We start from the raw sequence: 21342 nt of genomic DNA, 5'->3' as shown, positions 1-21342 counted from the left end.
CTTGTTACCCCGCCACCCTACATAGTCAAAGCAGATGGGACCAACCAGGTCCAGGCCTTTCGTTCTAAGGGTCACTTATAGCAACCATGTAGTCTCTATGATATGTATACCCTGCCTTGATGTTGTTTGTACATTAAAAACTAGGTGGAACATGGACACTAAAGGGTTTCTATAGGAACCAATATATTTCCAGCTTTTACAGAATTTCTTTTTCAACATCCCATTAACAGAGTGAAGTCCCTGGACCCTCATGCCCTTCACAACACAAACTCGGTAGATACGAGGGTCCTATCCGGCGTCACTACCTTCATCCCTATGTTTTTCTAGCACTCATCCAGTACCGGCACGAATGGCAGATATAAGTCTGCACCATACGGAGACAGGTTTTTCCTTTTTTTTTTCTTTGAGTAGCAATAATGTATTCAGCACGAAGCAGGACGGAAGAGCGATCTCTCCTATTTGTGTCTATATCATTTCTGGTTTAATTGTGACGCTGGGCGGACTGCAGATACAATGCAACAATTTCCAGGCATGCATTTGTTCACTCAATGGAATTAATCTCCAGAGTCTACTGAGACTGCAAGCAGTTTCTTCTTCAGCGAGGGCAGGGGGGATTCAGTGGGCAGTGACAAGTCATTTAGTATACGAGGGGTGATTGGAGGGACAGCAGGCATGGGTGCAAGCTGTTAATATACCTGTTTTAGCACATCCAACCAAGAAGCTCCAGGTCCCTTTTTCTACCCAAGGTTATTTGCATGTTTGCTCGCAAACCACCTAGTGGATAGGCTTTGAATTGTTACTTTGAAAGAATACTTTTAACACCAGCCATGTTTGTAGCAGTGTAACCTTGCAAGAGAGCAGTCCATGCTGCTTTATCCATCTGTACTCTGTGCACTTGATCGGGGGGAAAATCCAGCAAGCTGAATAGAAGCTCTGATGTGCGAACTCTAGGGAATCTTCCTATTGACTCTCTTGGAAAAAAAAAAAAAAACACAAAAAACAAAAAAGAACAATTCGGACAGACCCTTTGCAGACGGAGCAATAGCAAAGGCTCCTTTTTCTTACTCTCTGGGCAAGATGTTTGAAATCACCAGGACCCTTAATGCTGCTTTATTAAATAATGAGGTAACAATTTGACACTTTCTTATGCGAGTCTAACATTTTTCGTGCTGACTTTAAAACTGCTGTAATGAAGAATGATTCCCAATTTTTCTTCTTTTGCCTAAATGAAGACCGATTAACCTGAATTTGACATTTTAAAAAAAGAGGGTTTGTTGTTTTGTGGTTTTTGCGAGAAAAAAAAAATCAAGATTTTTTTTTCTTCCTCCTCTTCCCTCCCGTGATCTTGAAACCTCTTTGCAGCCAAAGGGGGCTTCCAGTGTATTGCGTTCCTAGTCCTTTTTGACAGCATAGAGGTTAATGAGTGCGTCAGTCGCCTGCTGTTGCCTATGGTAGTACGAAGTATGACTTGCAAGCTGCCCAGAGTAGGTGTTTATTAATGCTGAATTGGCTTGTGGTGTAGCCCATCTGGACTATAAGAGACGCTGCAGATTTCTTGTGATGTTAAGATGTCCATACCGTTTGGAAAGGATGTTTGCTGGAGACAGGCTGAGAGATACACTATGAATCCGTCCCTTTTACATGCATCTGCTGCCGCTAATGACTTACAAGGCTGCTCATTTAGGGTAAGGCAATCTAATCACCTTTTGATTTGATTTCGGAGGAATCGTCTCGGCACGAGTTCCTTGTCTCTCTCTCTCTATATTTTTTCCTCTCTTCCTTCTGTTTGTGCCTTGCAGTGTTTTTTTTTCTCTTCCTTGGCATAGCTGATCGTAGCAAGTGCAGCCTCCTATCAGCTTCTAATTTATTTCGTATATGTTTACCAACTTTCTAACTAAGAGGGGGTAAACTCAATGTCGAAGAAGAATTTTGTATATAGAGGCTTGCAAGTTTTCTTTTTGTTTCTTATTTTTTTTAATTTTTGGGCTCAATATATTTGTCAGTACAATGCCTCAGGTGAGGTTACAGTACATAGCCAAGGGGGAGGACGGTTTTCACTTATATTGATGCAATAGATGCCACTTACTATGATCCTTCATGTTTATTAACGTTCCTTAGGCATCATGGGAAAAAGTTGTGGATTTAAGTTTAGCTTGAGACCCAGATTTCCATGCTAGCAATACTAGTCAATGGGCTGTTAGTATCACCAGGCCATTGGACAATGTCGCCTTCATATGCCGTAAGGTCAAATAACGTGTATTGCATTTCTTCACCTTGTCCTAATACGTACTTGCAAGCTGAATATATACAAATGAGTCATATAATGCTCTTCTGAAAGTCTTCTGATGCATTTTGTATGCTCATTCCATTATATGTCTACCTGTGTACACATTGTATTGCTATGTATTATGTATGATATGAGGGGTCTTCATGAACGTTGACTATTTCTTTATACTATGACCAAGGGCACCTATTGGCTTAGCTTTAGTATATGTTGTTTTTTTTTTTTTACTGCCATACTAAAGATTGACTGAGTTGACTGATAAGTTTGAGACTGGACAGATAGCGCCCCCTTACACTCTATAAAGGGACATTGCTGCTTGCTATAAGCAATTGTGTTTCCTAGGGAGAAAGCAATAGTGTGGCCCATGATGAAATGAATCCTAAATGGTCATAAGTATACATTGTCTATATCCAGTGAATCATTTACTGTATATGTTCCCATCATGTACTTTTATATCAATGGTATATGTCCTCTGCATTGCGTGACCAGTCATGGTGATATGATAAAAATACACTTTTTCCTATCACTTCTAAACGAAAGTAAAGGCATGCTGAGAAGTGATGTTGTACTATGAAATGACTGTAAACATCCATACCCCTCCGTCAGTGCATGGTATGGCGTCTTCCCATAGTATATCACTGCATGAGTACCATAAAAGAATGGTTATGCTTCATTGGCTCTGTTTTACTTTCCTGTCATGTCTACGTACAGTTGTGAATTGCGCCATCTTGACTGTGGCGTCATTTGATAATATTATGGTAGATGCAAAACTTACACTCTAAAGCCTATCAGAATGTAGCCTTTATTATTCTACTATGGTGTAGACCATAAAAGCAAGTATCTGATTGGTCTGATTCTGCGGTTTGGTTCGATAGATAAGAGATAGAAAAATAGATAGATAGATATAGATAGAGCGATAAATAGATAAATGTGACATACAAGGATTGATATGAGATAGAATATATATATATATATATATATATATATATATATATATATAGGTAGGTAGATAGATATGAGAAAGATACATAGATAGCTATGAGATAGACAGATCGATAGATAGATAGACAGATAGATAGAAAGATAGATAAAAGAAAGATATATGGACAGATGTAGCTTGTTTATCCAATGATGATCGAAAATATTTGGCCTAGGACATTTCTAGTGGTTTTTAGGTCTTCAATACAGCATTCATTATAGATATAGTGTATATGTGTTGTCATATTATATTGGTATGTATATGTGTATGGCCTATTTATTATGTTTTAGGGTATTATAATATTTCAATATCATTCAATCTGATGAAAAGTTCAAAGAAAAGTAAAAGTTGTGTCCTTGAAGTCAGTGCTGGTGGTGTGTCCTACTTAAGTAAAATCCTAAGAGAGTCCATGGCATTCCATGGTCCTTTCATCTGGTCCTATCTAGTACTGGAACATAAGTGATAACCGTATCCTCTTTTGCCCTAGGAAAGCCCATGGCATTCCATGGTCCTATCATCTATTGCTGGAATATAAGTAATAACTGTATCCTCTTTTGCCCAAAGGGAGTCCATGGCATGCCATGGTCCGATCACCTGGTCCTATCATGTAGTACTGGAATATAAGTAATAACTGTATCCTCTTTTGCCCTATGAGAGTCCATGGCATTCCATGGTCCGATCACCTGGTCCTATCATGTAGTGCTGGAATATAAGTAATAACTATCCTCTTTTGCCCTATGAGAGTCCATGGCATTCCATGGTCTTATCATCTAGTGCTAGAATATAAGCAATGTATCCTCTTTTGCCCTAAGGGAGTCCCTGGCATTCCATGGTCCTATCATCTGGTCCTATCATCCAGTGCTGGAATATAAGTAATAACTATATCCTCTTTTGCCCTATGAGTCCAAAGCATTCCATAGTCTTATCATCTAGTGCTGGAATATAAGTAATAACTGTATCCTCTGGTCATTGCACTAAGTGTATCCTTCAATCACTTGTGACTCGCTAATTCAGTGGAAACATTTAGTGCTTTCAGCACTTCTGCACCGTAATGACTTTTCTCTGTGTTTACATTAATCAATAAGGACAAAAATCCCTTAAAAAGCTTCCTGCACATTACAGAACGTCTTATATATCCGCGCCTCGAGGGGAAAAAAATACAAATGTATCAGGAAGCTAAAAAGTGGAAGAGATTGTATAATGTTATAATAACTGTCCCTTCTAAGCAATTTGTTATCGATCTTCAGATCAGTATTATGAATGAAGTAATGGACTCAGAAGAAGAGGTTGGGTCAGAAGTGGGGGTCACAGTAGATTTAACCACTTTGGATAATGCAAGCCTTCATAATGGAATGATAATGTAATGCGGTATTATCATTGGATACGGTATATAGGGGAACATGATCAACACATCACAAGATAAGTGGTATCATTCTGCTATAGGCTTCACTGTTTTGCAATGGGGACATATGCAACTCCTAGGTAGCTTACCTAAAACAAAATCTTTGGCTTAGTCCAGGCTCATTGAAAATCCATGTTTTTGCAATAGGCCACACCCACTATTGACATCAGAGCTTGGTTCTGTCATGTGTTTACCATGTAGGTAAACTAGGCACGCACCTATGGCGGCCAAGTTCAATTTGCATACTATATATGGGACAAGGGGATATAGGTAATGGCTGTAAAGTCACATATTGGTTTTCTGCGTTGTTTACCATGAAAGCAAACTAGGCATGCACCTAGGGTGGCAAAATTTAATGGACATAAACAAGGGATTATAGGCTAAGGACTGTAGAATCAGGGATTGGTTCTTTGACGCTTTTACCATGTAGGCAAACTAGGAACGTGCCTAGGGCGGCAAAGTTTAATGGATATAAAATAATATTTATTCAGCATAATTTATAACGGTCGATGAGAGATAGGCTAATGGCTGTAGAGTCAGTGACTGTTTCTGTGATGTGTTTACCATGTAGGCAAACTTGGCACTCCCATAAGTCAACAAAGTTTAATAGATGTGAAAGGATATTACTAATGGAATGACTCTCTTTTATAAACATTTATAATGTATGTAACTGAAGGGAATGATCTCTACTGAAGGTCATTTGAGACACTGGCTTTAGAGTACCTGTCATCAAACCATATTTTCTAAACTAACTCAGATTATATTCCCTAACTACTCCTAACACCCCTCCTGCCCTTAAACATTTTTTCCGAGCTTTAAAAAGCTCTGCTTCATACTTTTCTCCTTGCTCACATAGTGTGAGCTCCCGGCAGGATAAAGTGGGCGTTCCCCCGCAGGCGTCACGTCACCTCGCCATGCCACGCACACCCTTCCTGAGTTTGGTTTCCTGCCAGGCCGGGAGGAGACCAAACTAACTGTTTGACTTGTGGCAGGGAACAGAACAGAGCCACCTAGTGGCCATTTTTTCATTCACTTTAAAAACATAAATATTGAGAATTTTACCAGCAGGTAAATAGAAAAGTGACTTATAATTACATAAGGAACAATATAATAAAAGTTTAGTTTGGTGACAGGTAGGCTTTAAGTATTGAATTCATAAATATGCAAAAAAAAAAAAAAAAAGAAAAAATTTGTAAAAAAATAAGAAATTTTGCATGTAATTGTCATTAGTAAAACTTGCAACGTGTAGGATAAATGATGCTCAACGCAAATTACAAAAATTCTTGACATTCTAGGCAGTACACAAGTAACATGCATAGGGGAACCATATACTAAGGCAGTGATCTCCAAAGGTTCTCGAGATCTAAGGGGGTGGCCGTCTATATAATTCATCCAAGATTATGATGATGACACTATGGTGAGAGTAAGAGTGATATTACAGGCCATCATGTTGGAATCAGCTTTGTCTGCAGAAAAATGCACCATGTATGGGCAGCTTATTTGATGGTATGAGATCCACCACCCAACCTTCTGGTTCATTTAGCTGAATAGACTGCTGTCCACTGCACCTCCTGCTCTGCACAAAGCACAGATGTGGCCGCTGTCCAGTGCTGGTGGATTTCTCATTGCACTTTTAGCAAAGACGTAGAAAGTATCCAAAAATAGATGCATGGTGGACAACTTACACCTTAAAAAAAAAAATATATATATAAATATATATATATGCATATATATATATATATATATATATATATATATATATATATATATAAATAAATATATATATATATATATATTATTTTTTTCTCTTGATTTAAAGGTTTGCGGGTCAAAACTTCTGTGCAGGAAAAACGTAACTCTATCAGTCATCCTTTAAGTGTCACATGACTAAAAATTCATTTAAAACAATAAATAAATACAATAAATAAAAAAATAATAAAGTAAATAAATAAATGAATAGCAATTCAAGAAAAAAAGTAAGAAAAAAATTCAATTTTAAATGAAAAAGTAAAATATAAGCAAATAAAAAACTTAAGTAAATAAATAAGTAAATAAAAAGATATATAAATAAAAAAAAAACAATCTTACTTTGTATCATGTGACTTCTGAGAAAATTCGATAAAGCCCCCCCTTTCCTTCCCTCTCCACCCTCATTGTTCTGAATATGTTTTTTTCTCTCTTCTATTAAACTGGGAGTATAATGTTAAGATCAATAATTTGGATGAGCGCAGTTTGCATGCCGGAAATGACCCGAGATCTGATACTGTTGAGCCAGAAGTGTCCAGCTGGTCATCCATGACAAAACACAAAGGCCATTTCAGTGACTGTCACAGAGCCATTAACCCCCAGGCACCAGCAAGTAACACATTCAAAGGAGCACACAGCCAAAAGCTTTCTGCAGCAGACAAAGAGTTAAGCTCCCAAGCTGTTAGAAGGCAATTTCAATAGCACCTTGCATAGCTCCACCTTCCCCAGCTCCTCTGGCCAATCAGAGGCAGCCTTTATCTGACAGATAGTCCCATAAATGCATGCAAGCAGCCAGCCAATTTTCTAGCTAGGCTCTATCCAATTTTCATATCTACACCCTACTTTCGAGAGGCATCAACACAGTCTCTCTTCTCTCTCTCTCAGTTTTTTTCTTTTCTTTTTTTTTCTTTCCTTATTTTTTTTGTTTCTATTTTTATTTCTTTTATATTTTTCTTGTTGATTTACCTTTATTTCAGTGACCTGAAAAGACGAGATATACTTTACTATTTATTTAAATATATTTATTTTTTTTATTTTTTATTTATTTGTTAATTATTATAATTTTTTTTTTACTGGATGCTTTGATTCGGGCAGTTCGTGGATTTGGAAAAACTAAACAAAAAAGACATTACAAAAAAAAAATTATACACAAAAACAATATATTTAAAAAAATATATATATATATAATAAAGCACTCTTGAAAATTAACTGTTGCGAGGAGAAAAGTCGGAGAACGCGGCCAAGAACATATTAGCAATTAAGAATGGTGATGGTAGGTACCGTATGGCATTACTATTTATTTATTTATTTTATGTTTCCTAGTACCGTTCGGTGGTGTCGATATGTTGTGTCTGCATCTCTTGTTCTATGGGCATTATGTCGCTGCCGCTTTAGTCATAGTATTGGTGGGCTGCTGATTTATTTATATATTTTGTTGCTTCTCGAGTGATTTGTCACGTGCTTTCAGGCTGTATTAGAATGCATATTATTGCCAAGGACGTTCCGTTATTGCACACTTGTGTTAGACAAAAAGCACCCCATGTACTGTGTATAGCAATGCCATCATCTGTCTTCATTTAACCTGTGATACTGTGTATGTGTGTGGGGCTTCTTTTTCTGCCATTGTGTTTTCTGCACAAAGACTCCAGTAAAAAAAAATCCTAAAAAAAACGTCCTTAAAAAAAAAAAAAATCTCGCCCGTGCTGCTAATTTCGGTTGGTCCGCTCTACCAGTATGGTAATCGTTCATGAGAGTAATATATAGGGGCTTGGTAAATGCTGCATATTGTATTTCAGAGTTCCCTGCCGTGACCTCATAAAAGAGGAGGAGGCTGGCGTGTGGTTGAGCGCGCACTCTGTGTATGTATGTGTGTGTGTGTGTGAGTGTGTGTGTGTCCTTCGTAGCATCTCTTGCCAGCAGTACTGTAAGAAGGAATGTCAGTTTTTACATAACGCTCTTTTTGGTTTTGACACTGTGACAAGCTTGAAGGCTCCATCTCAATAGTCACAGATGGAGTGGAATGGCTTAAAGATGGTAAGTGCATTATATCAAACGCTATCCTTTTTGCCTTTCGTTTTCTGTTGCCTCTTCGATAGTGAGCAATTATTTCAAATTACATCTGTTTTTTTTTCTCTCTTTTTTTTTTTTTCTTCCGGCTTTGCGATTTTACATGGGTAATTCATGTCGAACGCGTGACTGCTGTGTTGCATCCAATCTAGGATAGGACCTTGACAACTATAATGTCAGTGCACGTCTATCACAGAATTACTTGGTGCTGTGTAATCTTCATTTGAATTACATGAGTCTTTGGCCGTGTCAGGATTTTTTTTTCTCCCCTCTACGCTGCTACTGCTGCTCTTTCTGCCTTAAAGAAGAAAAAAAAAAAGCCCCCCCCCCCTTAAAAAAAAAGAAAAGAAAGCATTTGCCGCAGAATGCCCATATGTTAAATAAGTGCAGCTGTCTATTCTTTCCTTTCCCCCAAAACACTGAGCATGTAGCTACTTGACGCTCCTTTTGTGTGTTTTTCTCACAATGGGTGTAAAGTGCCACACTTGAATCCTTGCAGGCGTGACCTGCATGGCATTTCATTGAACGCTGCAGGGACATAGGGCACAATGTACCTACAGTTTCCCCCTCTAATCCTTTGAACCTGTTGTAGACTTGGACCTTTAAGAAGAAGAAGAAAAAAAGCTACTTTCCTTTTTTCCCCCTTACGAGATGAGGATTCTTTATCTCCTCCGAGCGCCTTTCTTCATTCTTAAGGAATTGTCTTTGTCTGCTTGTTTTGATGGGTGTAAAACAAACAAGATTAGATGGAGCATTCTAAGCGAAAGCTATCGCTCCGAGGGGAAGCCAGAGAAAGGTTGCCGAGGAAACGACTAGGGAAAGAGCGGAGATAGGGGAGCAGGTGGCAATCATTTGGGAATATAGCAAGCGGCGTGAAAAAAAAAAGAAAAGGGACTGGGGTTACCGCTATTATCCGCACTGCTTTATAGCAGTCACAACTTTAATTATTCTGTACATATAGGTGCTAATTACATCTCCACACAGATGCACGGTGAATCGCTAAACACTATTTTTAAGCATCTGTCTCTATAGAACGATGTATCGTTTTATGTCTTGTGCATACCGAGGTAGAGGAGGTAACCTTGACCAACAATAGAGCAAGCACACACATATCTACTATGACTGTAAACATGTAAACGTTATTCTTATTCACCTTGGGGATCAAGGACACAAGGTGGATCCCCTACAATGAGACACTTGCATACTTATTTTAGACATTTCAAAATGGGCTTTACAGCACCTGCACAGGGTTGAGATGGAAGAACCCCCCCCCCCCCCGCCCCAGTTGGTTGTACTTCAGCTTCTCTAATATCTTACCTTCTCAACTTCCACCACTTTGATGTTAGGTAGCAGTTGGAGGTCCATAATTGCCAAAAAAAATTTCCCCCCGAAAAGTCTGTGCCTTTGACATAGTAAATGAGTACTGTAATAATATAATGTGTATATTGCAATAGGATTCTATGTTCTCTTATATAAAGATATATCATTTGGTCTCCTAGGTCACAATATGAGGGTGGAAATTTTGTAGTATTTTTGTGTTTTGTAGTGTTTTGGGATTTTTTTTTTTTTATAATGGAGTTCAAACTGCTCTGTAGCTAAGCCTTTGTTGACTAAGGAAATATGTTCATACATCCATACAAGAGGACATTAAAACCCTATAATCTAAATACGTGTTTCACTCCAGCGCACGCAATGCCTCAATTGACGAAATTAATAATGTTATAGGAAGGCAGACTATAGTGTATTATGGAGAGACAGCTGGTAATGGAAGGGAATGGTTACGGTACATTGTATTCCATACCGGCGTGTATCACGTTCTATATTGTCTTATTGTAAATCTTATATGTGTGGTTTGTGCATTTGACTCTTTCAAGTAAGAGGTGTTGATACCTAAGGGCAATTGTTTTTTGGCCTTGATGGAGATAAGGGTAGGATCATTTTGTAGACTATTTCAGGTACATTTAGTAATACTGAAGGATATCTGTGTGTGTCGCTGCCTTCCCTTGCTGGTGTAAGGAGGAAAACTTTGTGACTCGGATTCATATAAGCATAGACATAAGATATTTTTCTGCAGACTATTGGCGGATCCAGCTTATAGTCTATGACCACTATAGACACCAGATTGTCAGCAGATCTGACCAAATTTAGCCCATGACCAACTTTATCTTCAAGCTATGTCTGGGACTAATACTTCCTGTTTGTTGAGAATTGCATTGCCCAGAGCTTCCTGGGGGAAAGGAAAGAACTGTCCCCATTTTCCTGCATTCCCTCTGGAATGTGTAAGTCTATGAGTGATGGAAACTTCAGTCTAAGAATAGAAGAAGACCTGTTATGATTATTTTTTTTTTTATGGCTTTGAAATTGAGATTGGCATCGGTGTAGAAGTGGCTTAGCTTTCACCATTGCTGATGTGCCCATACCTATGCTGTAAAAGGACACTCAATCACATACGTATAGGAGGTCGTATCATTGGATTTACTGAGTCGACTAGAACATGAGAGTAGATAGAAAACGCAGGAAAAGTAATCAGATTTCTCACATTCCATGCCTGTGCTATTGTGTCTGGATATCATTCCTATGAGTAATACATAGTAGAGCAGAATTGGTAACCTTAGTCTTTGCAGGAATAGTTGTAGGGCATGGAGCTATCTTGGGATGCGCAATACTGTAATACTACATTTATACATGTAAATGTGTTGAGTAGATGTAGGAGATGGAATGGTTAAAACCCCTCCCGGGGAATTGCTGTAAAGGTTCCTATATTGTCATAAACTCACAGTTTCCACGGACACCTCAGCAAATTACCACCAACCGCTAACATGGTTTGTTGATGTCCTTCATATGGTGAGAAGGCAACGCTTTTACGTTGTTCTTTCCCAGATTATTCTGGCTTTATTCAATATATTATCAGTTCAGCACCTTGGTCAGCAGCCTAAAGGCCTTGGTCGATCCTAACTATTCTTTTCGAGCCCACAAGTCTTAGATGCAGACAATGCATTGGCAGTGATAGGATCTGTCTCCTTTTGTGAATTTTAAATCCAATTCCTCTCCTTCCCTTTGTTCTGAAATGATCAGTGTCTCTCAGCAGCCACTGATTTCCATGTTACACCCCCTCCTCCCTTTTATTCTTTACCTCTTTGTTTGCCAAATGCACAGAGCATCGGCACAGTCATCCTTCCATGTCCTGCCCTGAACACCACCACCACTTCTCCTCGATGTGTGGTGTGGAGTGCTGAGTGGAGTAGTGTCCTTTCCCCCTGCTGTGTGTTTAGCCTCTTGGCTGTGATACGAATGTGCATGAGAAATAAAAGAAATATATACAAGAAATATTGTCCCCCAGGGGGTTGACGGGATATAATGATACCAAGGCTGGTGGACTCTCTGTACCCTTCACAGTTATTTGTCTATGGGACAGTCGACGGTGTAGACGTATTGAATTAGTACTGCAATGCAGTATTTTTTTCAATGTCATTAGGGTGTTTAGGGTTAGGCAAAGATTTTATTTGGTGGGACGTCATATAAAAAGACTGTCTAATTTCAAGCTGCCTGTTAGGTATGGGGAAGGGGGGGGGGGGGGGATGCGTATTGTCCAATCATCAAATTTCTCCTCCCTCTGTTTTCATTTTGGCGAATGTTTTCAAGGTTGCCCATTTACCACAAATGTGACAGCCTGTGAAGGTTAAAGGATTACTCCCATCATCTATCCCTTTTTTAACTATGTTATGTCCACCTATAGTGGGCCAGAAAGTGAAGGTATGAAGGAACTGCAACACAAATAAATTGATGACGTATTACGGGTCCTGCGTTACATAACACATAATAACTTTTAGGACCAAAAGTTACTTAGAGTAAAAAATAACAGATCTGGCAGAGTTGAGTCTGACAATAATAGCTTGACAATACAACGTGCTTTCTATAGTTTTCTATAGGATCGCAGGTAAACAGTTAGTGCTAAGTGAGTGATTCGCAAATATGACTGCATGACCAATTCAGCTCTGCTACATTACTGTATTCACAACTACAGATGGGGCACTTGTTTACCATTAGGTTTTCTGATATTGACTGTGTTTATTTCAGTACAAAAGTATCACAAGGTTGTATTATAATCTATGCACAAATGTCACAACTAGTTGACAAACTCAGCTCTGCAACATCTGCAACTATTTCAAACTTGTTGAAGCCATTCATTGCACTACATAATGGCGCACATAAGAATTTAATTTCTGCATATTCCATTTCCATCATTTGGGTTAATGAAGCTTAATCTTGCTGTAATCTATCGATATGTTATAATGCATAGATCAGTAAAAAAAAGACTGGAGAAGCCTTGGAGATGTCTGACACATTTGCCCCAAATCCCCTATAAGAAGAAGCAGGTTAAGAGAAATACTTTATTGAATAAATTAAACATCCTTCTAGTTCTCGTAGCTCCGGGCTCCGTCTTCCAGTGGGGACAGAGTTTATGTATTGCGTAGTCAATTGTTTCTCATTATATTGATTCCAAGGGACTTCTAAACGTGCACTCTCACCATGACCCCTGACCCCAGGCTCTGTCACATTTACGGCACCATAAAGGATAGTCTTCTCCAGCTATAACATAACCCATTCAGAGGCAGCCATCCGGAAAACAAGAAAGAACTGATGCATAAAGGAAGGATTAAGATGCAAATATTTGCAGCTCCATGACAGCTCGTAAAATAGAGGAAAGACTTTTGTCAGGTCAAAGAGATGTTTTTGCATGTTCTTTTATGACCAATAAATATAGAGCGTTTGATTGAAATGGGGGGCTATAAAGCAAAAAATGACTGCCGTCTGCTCTACCACGTAGGCCTCTGCTACCAAATACAGGAAAAAACATTTCAATAATCCAGTTTTATTTATAAGACACCCATATATCAGTGGCCTCCAAACTAAAGCCCACCAGCTATTGTAAAACTACAACTCCCTGCATGTTTGGATAGCCATTGGCAGTCGAGTTTTGCAACATCTGGAGGATCATAGCTTGGAGACCACTGCCTTTTATGATAATTTGTCAATAAACGTCGTCAATGTATCTTACATGAATAAAAAAATAATACATTACTAAAAAATTCTTTTTTTTTATGTTATTGTTGTTTAAAGACCAGGGCATTATGCATAACTAGAACTCAGAACCTAAGCATGAGATTAGCTCAAAACACCATCTCTGATTCTGGAGGACCCAGCCAGTCCATATAAGCCATAGAGAGGTTATTGATTTTTGTTTGAATGATGTAATACCTTGTTTCCCCTGCGGTGGTGCTGTAAGAATACTGAGCAATTTACTAAGTTCCACTATACATAACAGTGGAGGAGGACCCCTTTAAGTCCATGTATTGCTTTATTTTGAGTTATATTATTAACTAAATATGAGTGTTACAATCCTAGAATGCACCCAAGACATATTGGGGGTAAAAGTAGAAGTGTCAATGTATTTACACTGGGCCAACAATTGCATTGGAAATGTATTATGCTTAGTATGTGATTTTTCTATATAGGCTATCTTGACATTGACTTACAAGACATTATTCTACATTATTCACATAATGGGTTGTGTCCACTTATAGTCATAGTTCCCAGTACATTGATAAATTGCAGAGTGGGTGTGGCAAGATATGTCTACTATATGCAAACTTTGGACGGGGCCTGGTAGGGCGGACACCCCTCATCTTCATATTATAGTGCTGTTGGTTTGTATTGCATCATTTGGTAATGACACCCATAGGAAACCCCAACTTTACTTACCGTGAACTAGTGTTATTCCTTAACTAAATAATCAATACTACAAATGGTAGATCTGAAGCGGTAATGTGTAGGGAATCTTAAAGGCCAGGAAATGCACCCTGGAAAAGGGGTATGCAAATTAGCTCTCAGGATAGAACATTTGATTTACTCTAAGCCTATAGTCAAGTACATTATTTGGTAAACACTGACAAAGTTTTCTCTGATAATAAGTAGTACAAGGAATGCAGTGCACTAGAAAGGGTATCCAAAACTGTAGTAGAGTTGATGGGGACAGTTTTTATTTTGCAATTGCAATTATGTCATATTTATAGGTGTCTGTATAGCAGTTCCCATGGGTTTATATAGGACAAACATTTTATATAGTGTGGCATATATGTATCAAGGTTATATATGGATACTGTTGTTTTAATGGCATAGACTTCTGTGCAATAAAGCATTATAAAAATATAATTTTTTTTACACCATTTTTGAGAGTAAAAGGCAATGGGAAATAAATATTCAAACATGTGGCCTACTGTTGCCTAATATACATTTGGATCCCATTTCTGAAACATGTAAACACACTCTATTAGTCCAGACTATGTCAGGGCTTGTTCATTGTGTGGGTTTGCATCATTGCTATATTATTTGCATCATTGCTATATTAATCCTCTCTGATATATAGGAATTCATTAGCTATTGGCTGGGTTATATATCTCTGTCCTATATTATACACAGTTTGCAACATATGAACAGAATCTACAGGGACACTCGGAAAATGAATCTATTCATATGTGATAAAATATTAATATCTGTATCATACTAGTTAGTAATGCTGAAGAGGAAAGTCGTCTGTGCAGGCGGTCAGTGTTACAAGCTTGGTATATTGGGAAATTGAACCATCAATATCCTGTTTGTTTGTACTAGTGCCACAGTAAGAAACATAATAAAAAAATATATAATAGTAGTAATAAAAAAATTATAAAAGTAATATATGAATTTTATATTAACAAGTTAATATTCATTAAAGAATGCAATTATAACAATTTTAATGCTATATTAGCATATTATATTGAATAAAAAAATCTAAATATAATGAATAATAAAAATAATAAGTTTTATCATAATAATAATAATAGAAATATATCGATTATAGTAATTAAATATGACCAATATAATGACCAATATAATAATAATAATTATTATTATTTTATATCAATAATAATAATTAAATCATATTAACAACTTAACAATTATAATAACAACTTAACAATATTATTGACAACTTAACAATAATTATAATAATAGTAAGCATGTAAACATATATAAATATATTAATTATAATACTTACATAATGGTAACAACTTAGCAATAATTATATGTTAGAATAATTATAACAATAGTAAGCATAATAAAAAATATTATTATTATTATTATCAATAAAAATAAGAATAATAGAAATATATTAATTATAAAAATTAACATTTTACAACAATTAACAACATTAACAATTAACAACTTTAACATTAACAACTTAACAATAATTATATATAACAATAATGATATTAATAGTAATCATAAAAAATGTTACTAATAATAATAATCATCATAATTATCAGAAAAATAATAATTGCTATGCATCATTAGTTATAATAATGTAACTTTTTCTAACTTTTTTTAATGTAGTGTAGTGTCCATCTATGGTCACCTACAGTACCTCAGTATCATACCTACTAAGGCTAGATTCACACTGCGCCCCAGATGTTTAGAGCAGTATAGAATCCAGTTTCATACTTCTGCCATTGACTCACATGAAAAATACCATATACTACATGTCACATGCAGTGGGCGTAACTTAAAGATGCAGCGCCCCATGGCAAAATCTGTAACAGGACCCCCTAGTTCTAATAAATATTTCATTCATGGTACTGGTTTACTCATATAGAAGAGAGAGACCATAGAGACCCTTAGGCCCGATTTACACTCGCGAAACTCCAGACGGAAAACTCTCGTCCGGTACTTCCGAGTGCGGCCAGCGCCTACTGAATCAGTTGGCGCTAGGACCGCGTGGACATTGCCAGCACCATAGACGGCAATGTCTGTGGAGTCAATTTTGCCAGAGCATTGAGCAGGTTCAACGTTCTGGTGGAATTATTCGATCGGAATTTTCTGTCGGAAATTCCGACCTGAAAATTCTGCAGTGTGAATGGGTTGACGGAAAACCCATTCACCTGTATGTTACCTTCATGCAGCGGAATTTCTGAGCGGAATTCCAGTCGGAAATTCCGTAGTATTAACCCGGCCTTATGTTTCTGGGCTTGGATGCAACTTTGCACCCTTTGCACTCCCTATAGTTACACCCTGGTAATTACGATTATGCTTTCCTATCCAGCTGAGGTTAATGTATACTGGTATTTATTTAGGTCAAGAACTATATGTGTGTGTGTATGTGTATATATATATATATATATATATATATATATATATATATATATATTTTTTTTTTTTTTTTTTACACATTGGGAGGATTTTCTACCCAAATGTGGGTGTAAACATAGCCTAAGAAGAGCCCCCACTACTATCCCCATATGGACACAGCATTACTAGTTGTAGCAGTGTTTCCCAACCAGGGTGCCTCCAGCTGTTGCAAAACTACAACTCCTAGCCGTTGGCTTTCCGAGCATGCTGAGACTTGTAGTTTCCCAGCAGCTGGAGGCACCCTGGTTGCGAAACACTGCTATGACAAGTAATGCTGTCTCCATGGGGTAAATAATCATACTGTAGCAATATTATACCATCACAAAAGAAAACAATTTACATAACAAAGGGGAAGATCTAAATAGCTGCACTGGTACGTCTGCAGAGCCGTCCCTAAAAATTCTTCCCCCCTCCCCTTCCACATGTAAGGGCAATGAGGTGGTTAAATGGCCTTTCATTTACTCGGCCTTGCATAATTTTTCGCCCAGGCTATTTTCAAAGACTGTAAATTCGGAGTTCCTCCTGCTCTGCTCCCTCCATCCTTCATTATTCTGTGTCCCCCCAGAGGATCAGGTGATCTTGGAAGTGTTTAGAAGCACATAGGATCCTTAATTAAATCGGATGGAGATGTGGCAAGGGTGAATGTGCGCGCTTGGAAAAGGGGTGTGTGGTAATAAGGTCGGATAAATGGATGTGCACGCACATTTGTAAGGATGTGACTGCAGCACAGTACAAAATGCAGAGCTAGGGAACAAAATACTGCTCCGCACTCCCTCTCCTGCATGAAAGGTTAACCCTTTCTGGTTTGGGGCCGAGGGTGATGTTGCTTTACTTAAGTGGCCTCCTTATTATGCTTCTGCCTGTGGCGTAAAATCTTAAGACAGATGTCGCAGAGCTAAATAATACATTAAACACTTTCATTTTGTGTTCTTAGTCCGGTGTTTTCCAACCGGGGTGCCTGCAGCTGCTGCAAAACTACAACTCCAGGCTTGCCCGGACAGCCATTCGCAGTTTTGTAACAGCTGGAGGCACCCTGGTTGGGAAACACTGTCTTAGTCGGTCATGATTGTCGTATGTTTCTTGTGATATCAGGAAATGATGTATATCCATTTCCACTCTGCTACATCACAAACAACGCCGAAGGCTGTCCGGGCATGCTGGGAGTTGTAGTTTTGCAACACCTGGAGGCACCCTGGTTGGGAAACACTGTCTTAGTCTGTTGTGATTGTTTTATATTTCTTGTGATATCAGGAAATGATGTACATCCGTTTCCACTCTGCTACATCACGAACAACGCCAAAGGCTGTCCGGATATGCTGGGATTTATAGTTTTGCAACAGCTGGAGGCACTCTGGTTGGGAAACGCTGTCTTAGTCTGTCGCGATTGTCGTATGTTTCTTATGATATCAGGAAACGATATATCCGTTTCCACTCTGCTACATCACGAACAACATCGTAGGCTGTCCGGGCATGCTGGGAGTTGTAGTTTTACAACAGCTGAAGGCACCCTTATTTGGAAACACCATCTTAGTCTGTTTCGATTGTCGTATGTTTCTTGTGACATCAGGAAACAATGTATCCATTTCCACTGTGCTACATCACAAGCAACGTGGTGGTCCTTTTCAACAAAATTCTATAAAAAAATTACAACATTTTTGTTGTTTTTTTGTTGTTTCGAGTTTGCAAAATGCCCGCAGATCAGGCAGAATAGGTTAAGCAGATGTTCCGCACAATAACACAGAGTAAGGGATAGTCTGTTTACAGAGGCATGGCAAGGCTCAGTCTCCAGGGGACCAGGCGAATGGTAAATGCCACCTGGCCGAGTGTAGCTGTTGTACTGCTTCAAAACGGTACAGGGTAAAATGAAGAGGTGTTCACACAGCATGGCTTTTTTTAAATGTTTAAATTTTTTCTGAAAAAAATAAATGCCACTGCAGTTTTTGATGCAAAACCAAATGGATCCAGCAGGAATGAGAAGACTGAGGCCATGTTGACACAGCGGACATTCTGCAAATAGCGAGCATCGCCCAGAATATGCTAGCGCTAGGACTACTCGAAAATGCACCGTCCCCATAAACGGCAATGGATTCTGCAGAAAAAATGTTCATTCTTTTGTCGGATACTGGAAACAGAACTGCTGCGGCAGGAACATCTGTTGTGGAAATTCCACCATGTGCCCGATGCAGCAGAATCCCATTGAAAACTATGGGAATCTGCTGCAGAGGAATTTCCAAGGTGAATTTTTCTGCCAGAATCTGCTCCAAAATTCCATCCTTCCTTTAGAATTACCATTCTTTTTGTATCAACTCCTGACTTTGGTTCAAAAACTGCATCCAAAAGTGACTCCCCCCCCCCCCCCCCCTCCCAAAAAAAAAAAATGCTGCATGTAAGAAACCATTCTGAAAATGTTTTAGTTCCAGCTGTCAACGGGAATATTTATCACAACCTGTGTAGAGAAGGAGTGGTACAGTTGCCCATAGCAACCTATCAGATTGTTTCTTCCATTTTTCACAGTCCTCTTTAAAAAGGAAAGAAGCAATCTGATTGGTTGCTATGGGCAACTGCACCCACCTCTGCACCACTTCCCCATCATGCTTTAGGCCTCCATTCGGGGCTTCAAGTGCACATTCCGTTGAGCCAGACGATCCGTTGACTTTAAAGGGGTACTCCGGGGGAATTTTTTTTTTTAAATCAACTGGTGTCAGAAAGTAGAGGTACTCCACTGCTCACCGCTTGGAACAAAATGATCCGAACTCTTAGAGTCGGCGCTGGGAGCTTGTGACGTCATAGCCGCGCCCCTCATGACGTCACACCCCGCCCCCTCAATGTAAGTCTATGGGAGGGGGCATGACAGCCATCACGCCCCCTCCCATAGACTTGCATTGAGGGGGCGGGGTGTGACGTCATGAGGGGGCTATGACGTCACGAGCATTCGGAACATGTTTTGGAGTACCTCTTTGGAGTACCTCTTTGGAGTACCTCTTTGGAGTACCTCTTTACCTCTTAAATCCATCCAGTACTCATCCACTATTGAATGCTACACAGGAAGCTGCGCAGTTCTTTCCCGTCCGACCACAGTGCTCTCTGCTGACACCTCTGTCCATGTCAGGAACTGTGCAGAGCAGGAGAGGTTTGCTATGGGAATTTGCTTCTACTCTGGACAATTCCTGACACGGACAGAGGTGTCAGCAGAGAGCACTGTGGTCAGACTGGAAACAACTACACAACTTCCTCTGGAGCATACAGCAGCTGATAAGTACTGGAAGGATTAAGATTTTTACATTTATATATTTAACTTTAACAGTATTCTCAAACAAGCTCTTGAAAAACTACAACTCCCAGCAGTTTTTCTTAACCTGTGGCTTTCCAGCTGTTGAAAAACTACAACTCTTATACCAAAACAGTCTTAGTTTTGCAACAGCTCGAAGAGATTGGAGAAGACTGTATTAGTTTTAGTACAAGTACCATTCAACCTCCTGATCACATCTCAAGACTTCATAAGTTTCCCAGATCTAATGACATCTAATGAAACCTCTTTTAGAAGACCACCTGAAATTGCATTGAAATGTGATCTATTATGGGAGTGGTCTTCTCAAATATAAAAGCCACTATGCATAATGCCACAGGATATCTGGTTTTGATAAGGGAGTGGTGGTCTTCTCAAAGAGGTTGTCTTTTGAAGACAATGTACCGTATTTTTCGCCCTATAGGACGCTCCGGCATATAAGACGCACCCAATTTAAAATGAGGAAAATCTAGAATACAATGTAAAGTATAGGTCACAGTGATCTTCAACCAGCGGACCTCCAGATGTTGCAAAACTACAACTCCCAGCATGCCCGGACAGCCGTTGGCTGTCCGGGCATGCCAGGAGTTGTAGTTTTGCAACATCTGGAGGTCCGCAGGTTGAAGACCACTGGTATAGGAGGTAATACTCGCGTGTCCCCGCCGCTCTGGACCCGTCACCGCTCGTCACCGCTGCCCTGGATTTCGCCCTCCATCGCTGTCGCCGTATCCCCGGGGTGTCCCCGTTGCTCCGGAACATCTCTGCTGCCCAGTATCCTCGCTCTCTGTCGCCGCCATCACGTTGCTACACATGCCGCTACGACGTGTGTGACGACGTGATGACGACGAAGGAGAGCGCCGGCCATGCAGGGGATCCCGGCACGGAGCAGACACTGAGGAGGCAGTAAGGTCCCTCCCGGTGCAGCCGGGTTAGTGTCCCTTTCCCTTCAGACGCGGCGGTCAGCTTTGATCGCCGCGTCTGAAGGGTTAATACAGGACATCACCACAATCGGTGATGTCCTCTATTAGTCGTGGGTCACGGCCATTGATGGCCGCAGGGACCGCCACGATAGGTGTGTATTCACCGTATAAGGCGCACCAACTTTCCCCCCCCCCCAGATTTGGGAAAGAAAAAGTGTGTCTTATACGGCGAAAAATACGGTAGTTCTAGCGCAAGTAAAGTTTAGACTATCCAATTTAATTGACTGTTGTTGTGTGTATTCTACTATATGCCGGGGTCAAGTCCTGGGAAAAAAAAGGGTGGGAACTCACCCAAGAATTCCACTCAAGGGCTGGTTCTGCTGGATTCTCCTGCTAATGGGAACAGTGTTCCTGCTGTGGAAAAAGTGCAGGAACTGA

The 21342-nt window shown here is 39.4% G+C and overlaps 1 protein-coding gene across 9 annotated transcripts in view; it reads left to right on the top strand.

The window, feature by feature from the left end:
• Window positions 1-761: 761 nt before the first annotated feature.
• ELAVL4 (ELAV like RNA binding protein 4) overlaps window positions 762-21342 on the top strand; it is a 116178-nt gene continuing 95597 nt past the window's right edge. For 6 of the 9 annotated variants that reach the window (XM_056532450.1, XM_056532449.1, XM_056532445.1 and 3 more), the window contains exon 1: window positions 1132-1685. In XM_056532450.1, the coding sequence (XP_056388425.1) occupies window positions 1569-1685 (117 nt within the window). In that variant the 5' untranslated portion in view covers window positions 1132-1568. The other 3 variants (XM_056532443.1, XM_056532447.1, XM_056532446.1) reach the window with 3 other exon arrangements.

This window comes from Hyla sarda, chromosome 7 (assembly GCF_029499605.1).
Source record: "Hyla sarda isolate aHylSar1 chromosome 7, aHylSar1.hap1, whole genome shotgun sequence".
NCBI classification, from domain to species: Eukaryota; Metazoa; Chordata; class Amphibia; order Anura; family Hylidae; genus Hyla; species Hyla sarda.
Note: the sequence above shows the minus strand (reverse complement) of the source record. Positions and strands in the feature narration are given on the sequence as shown.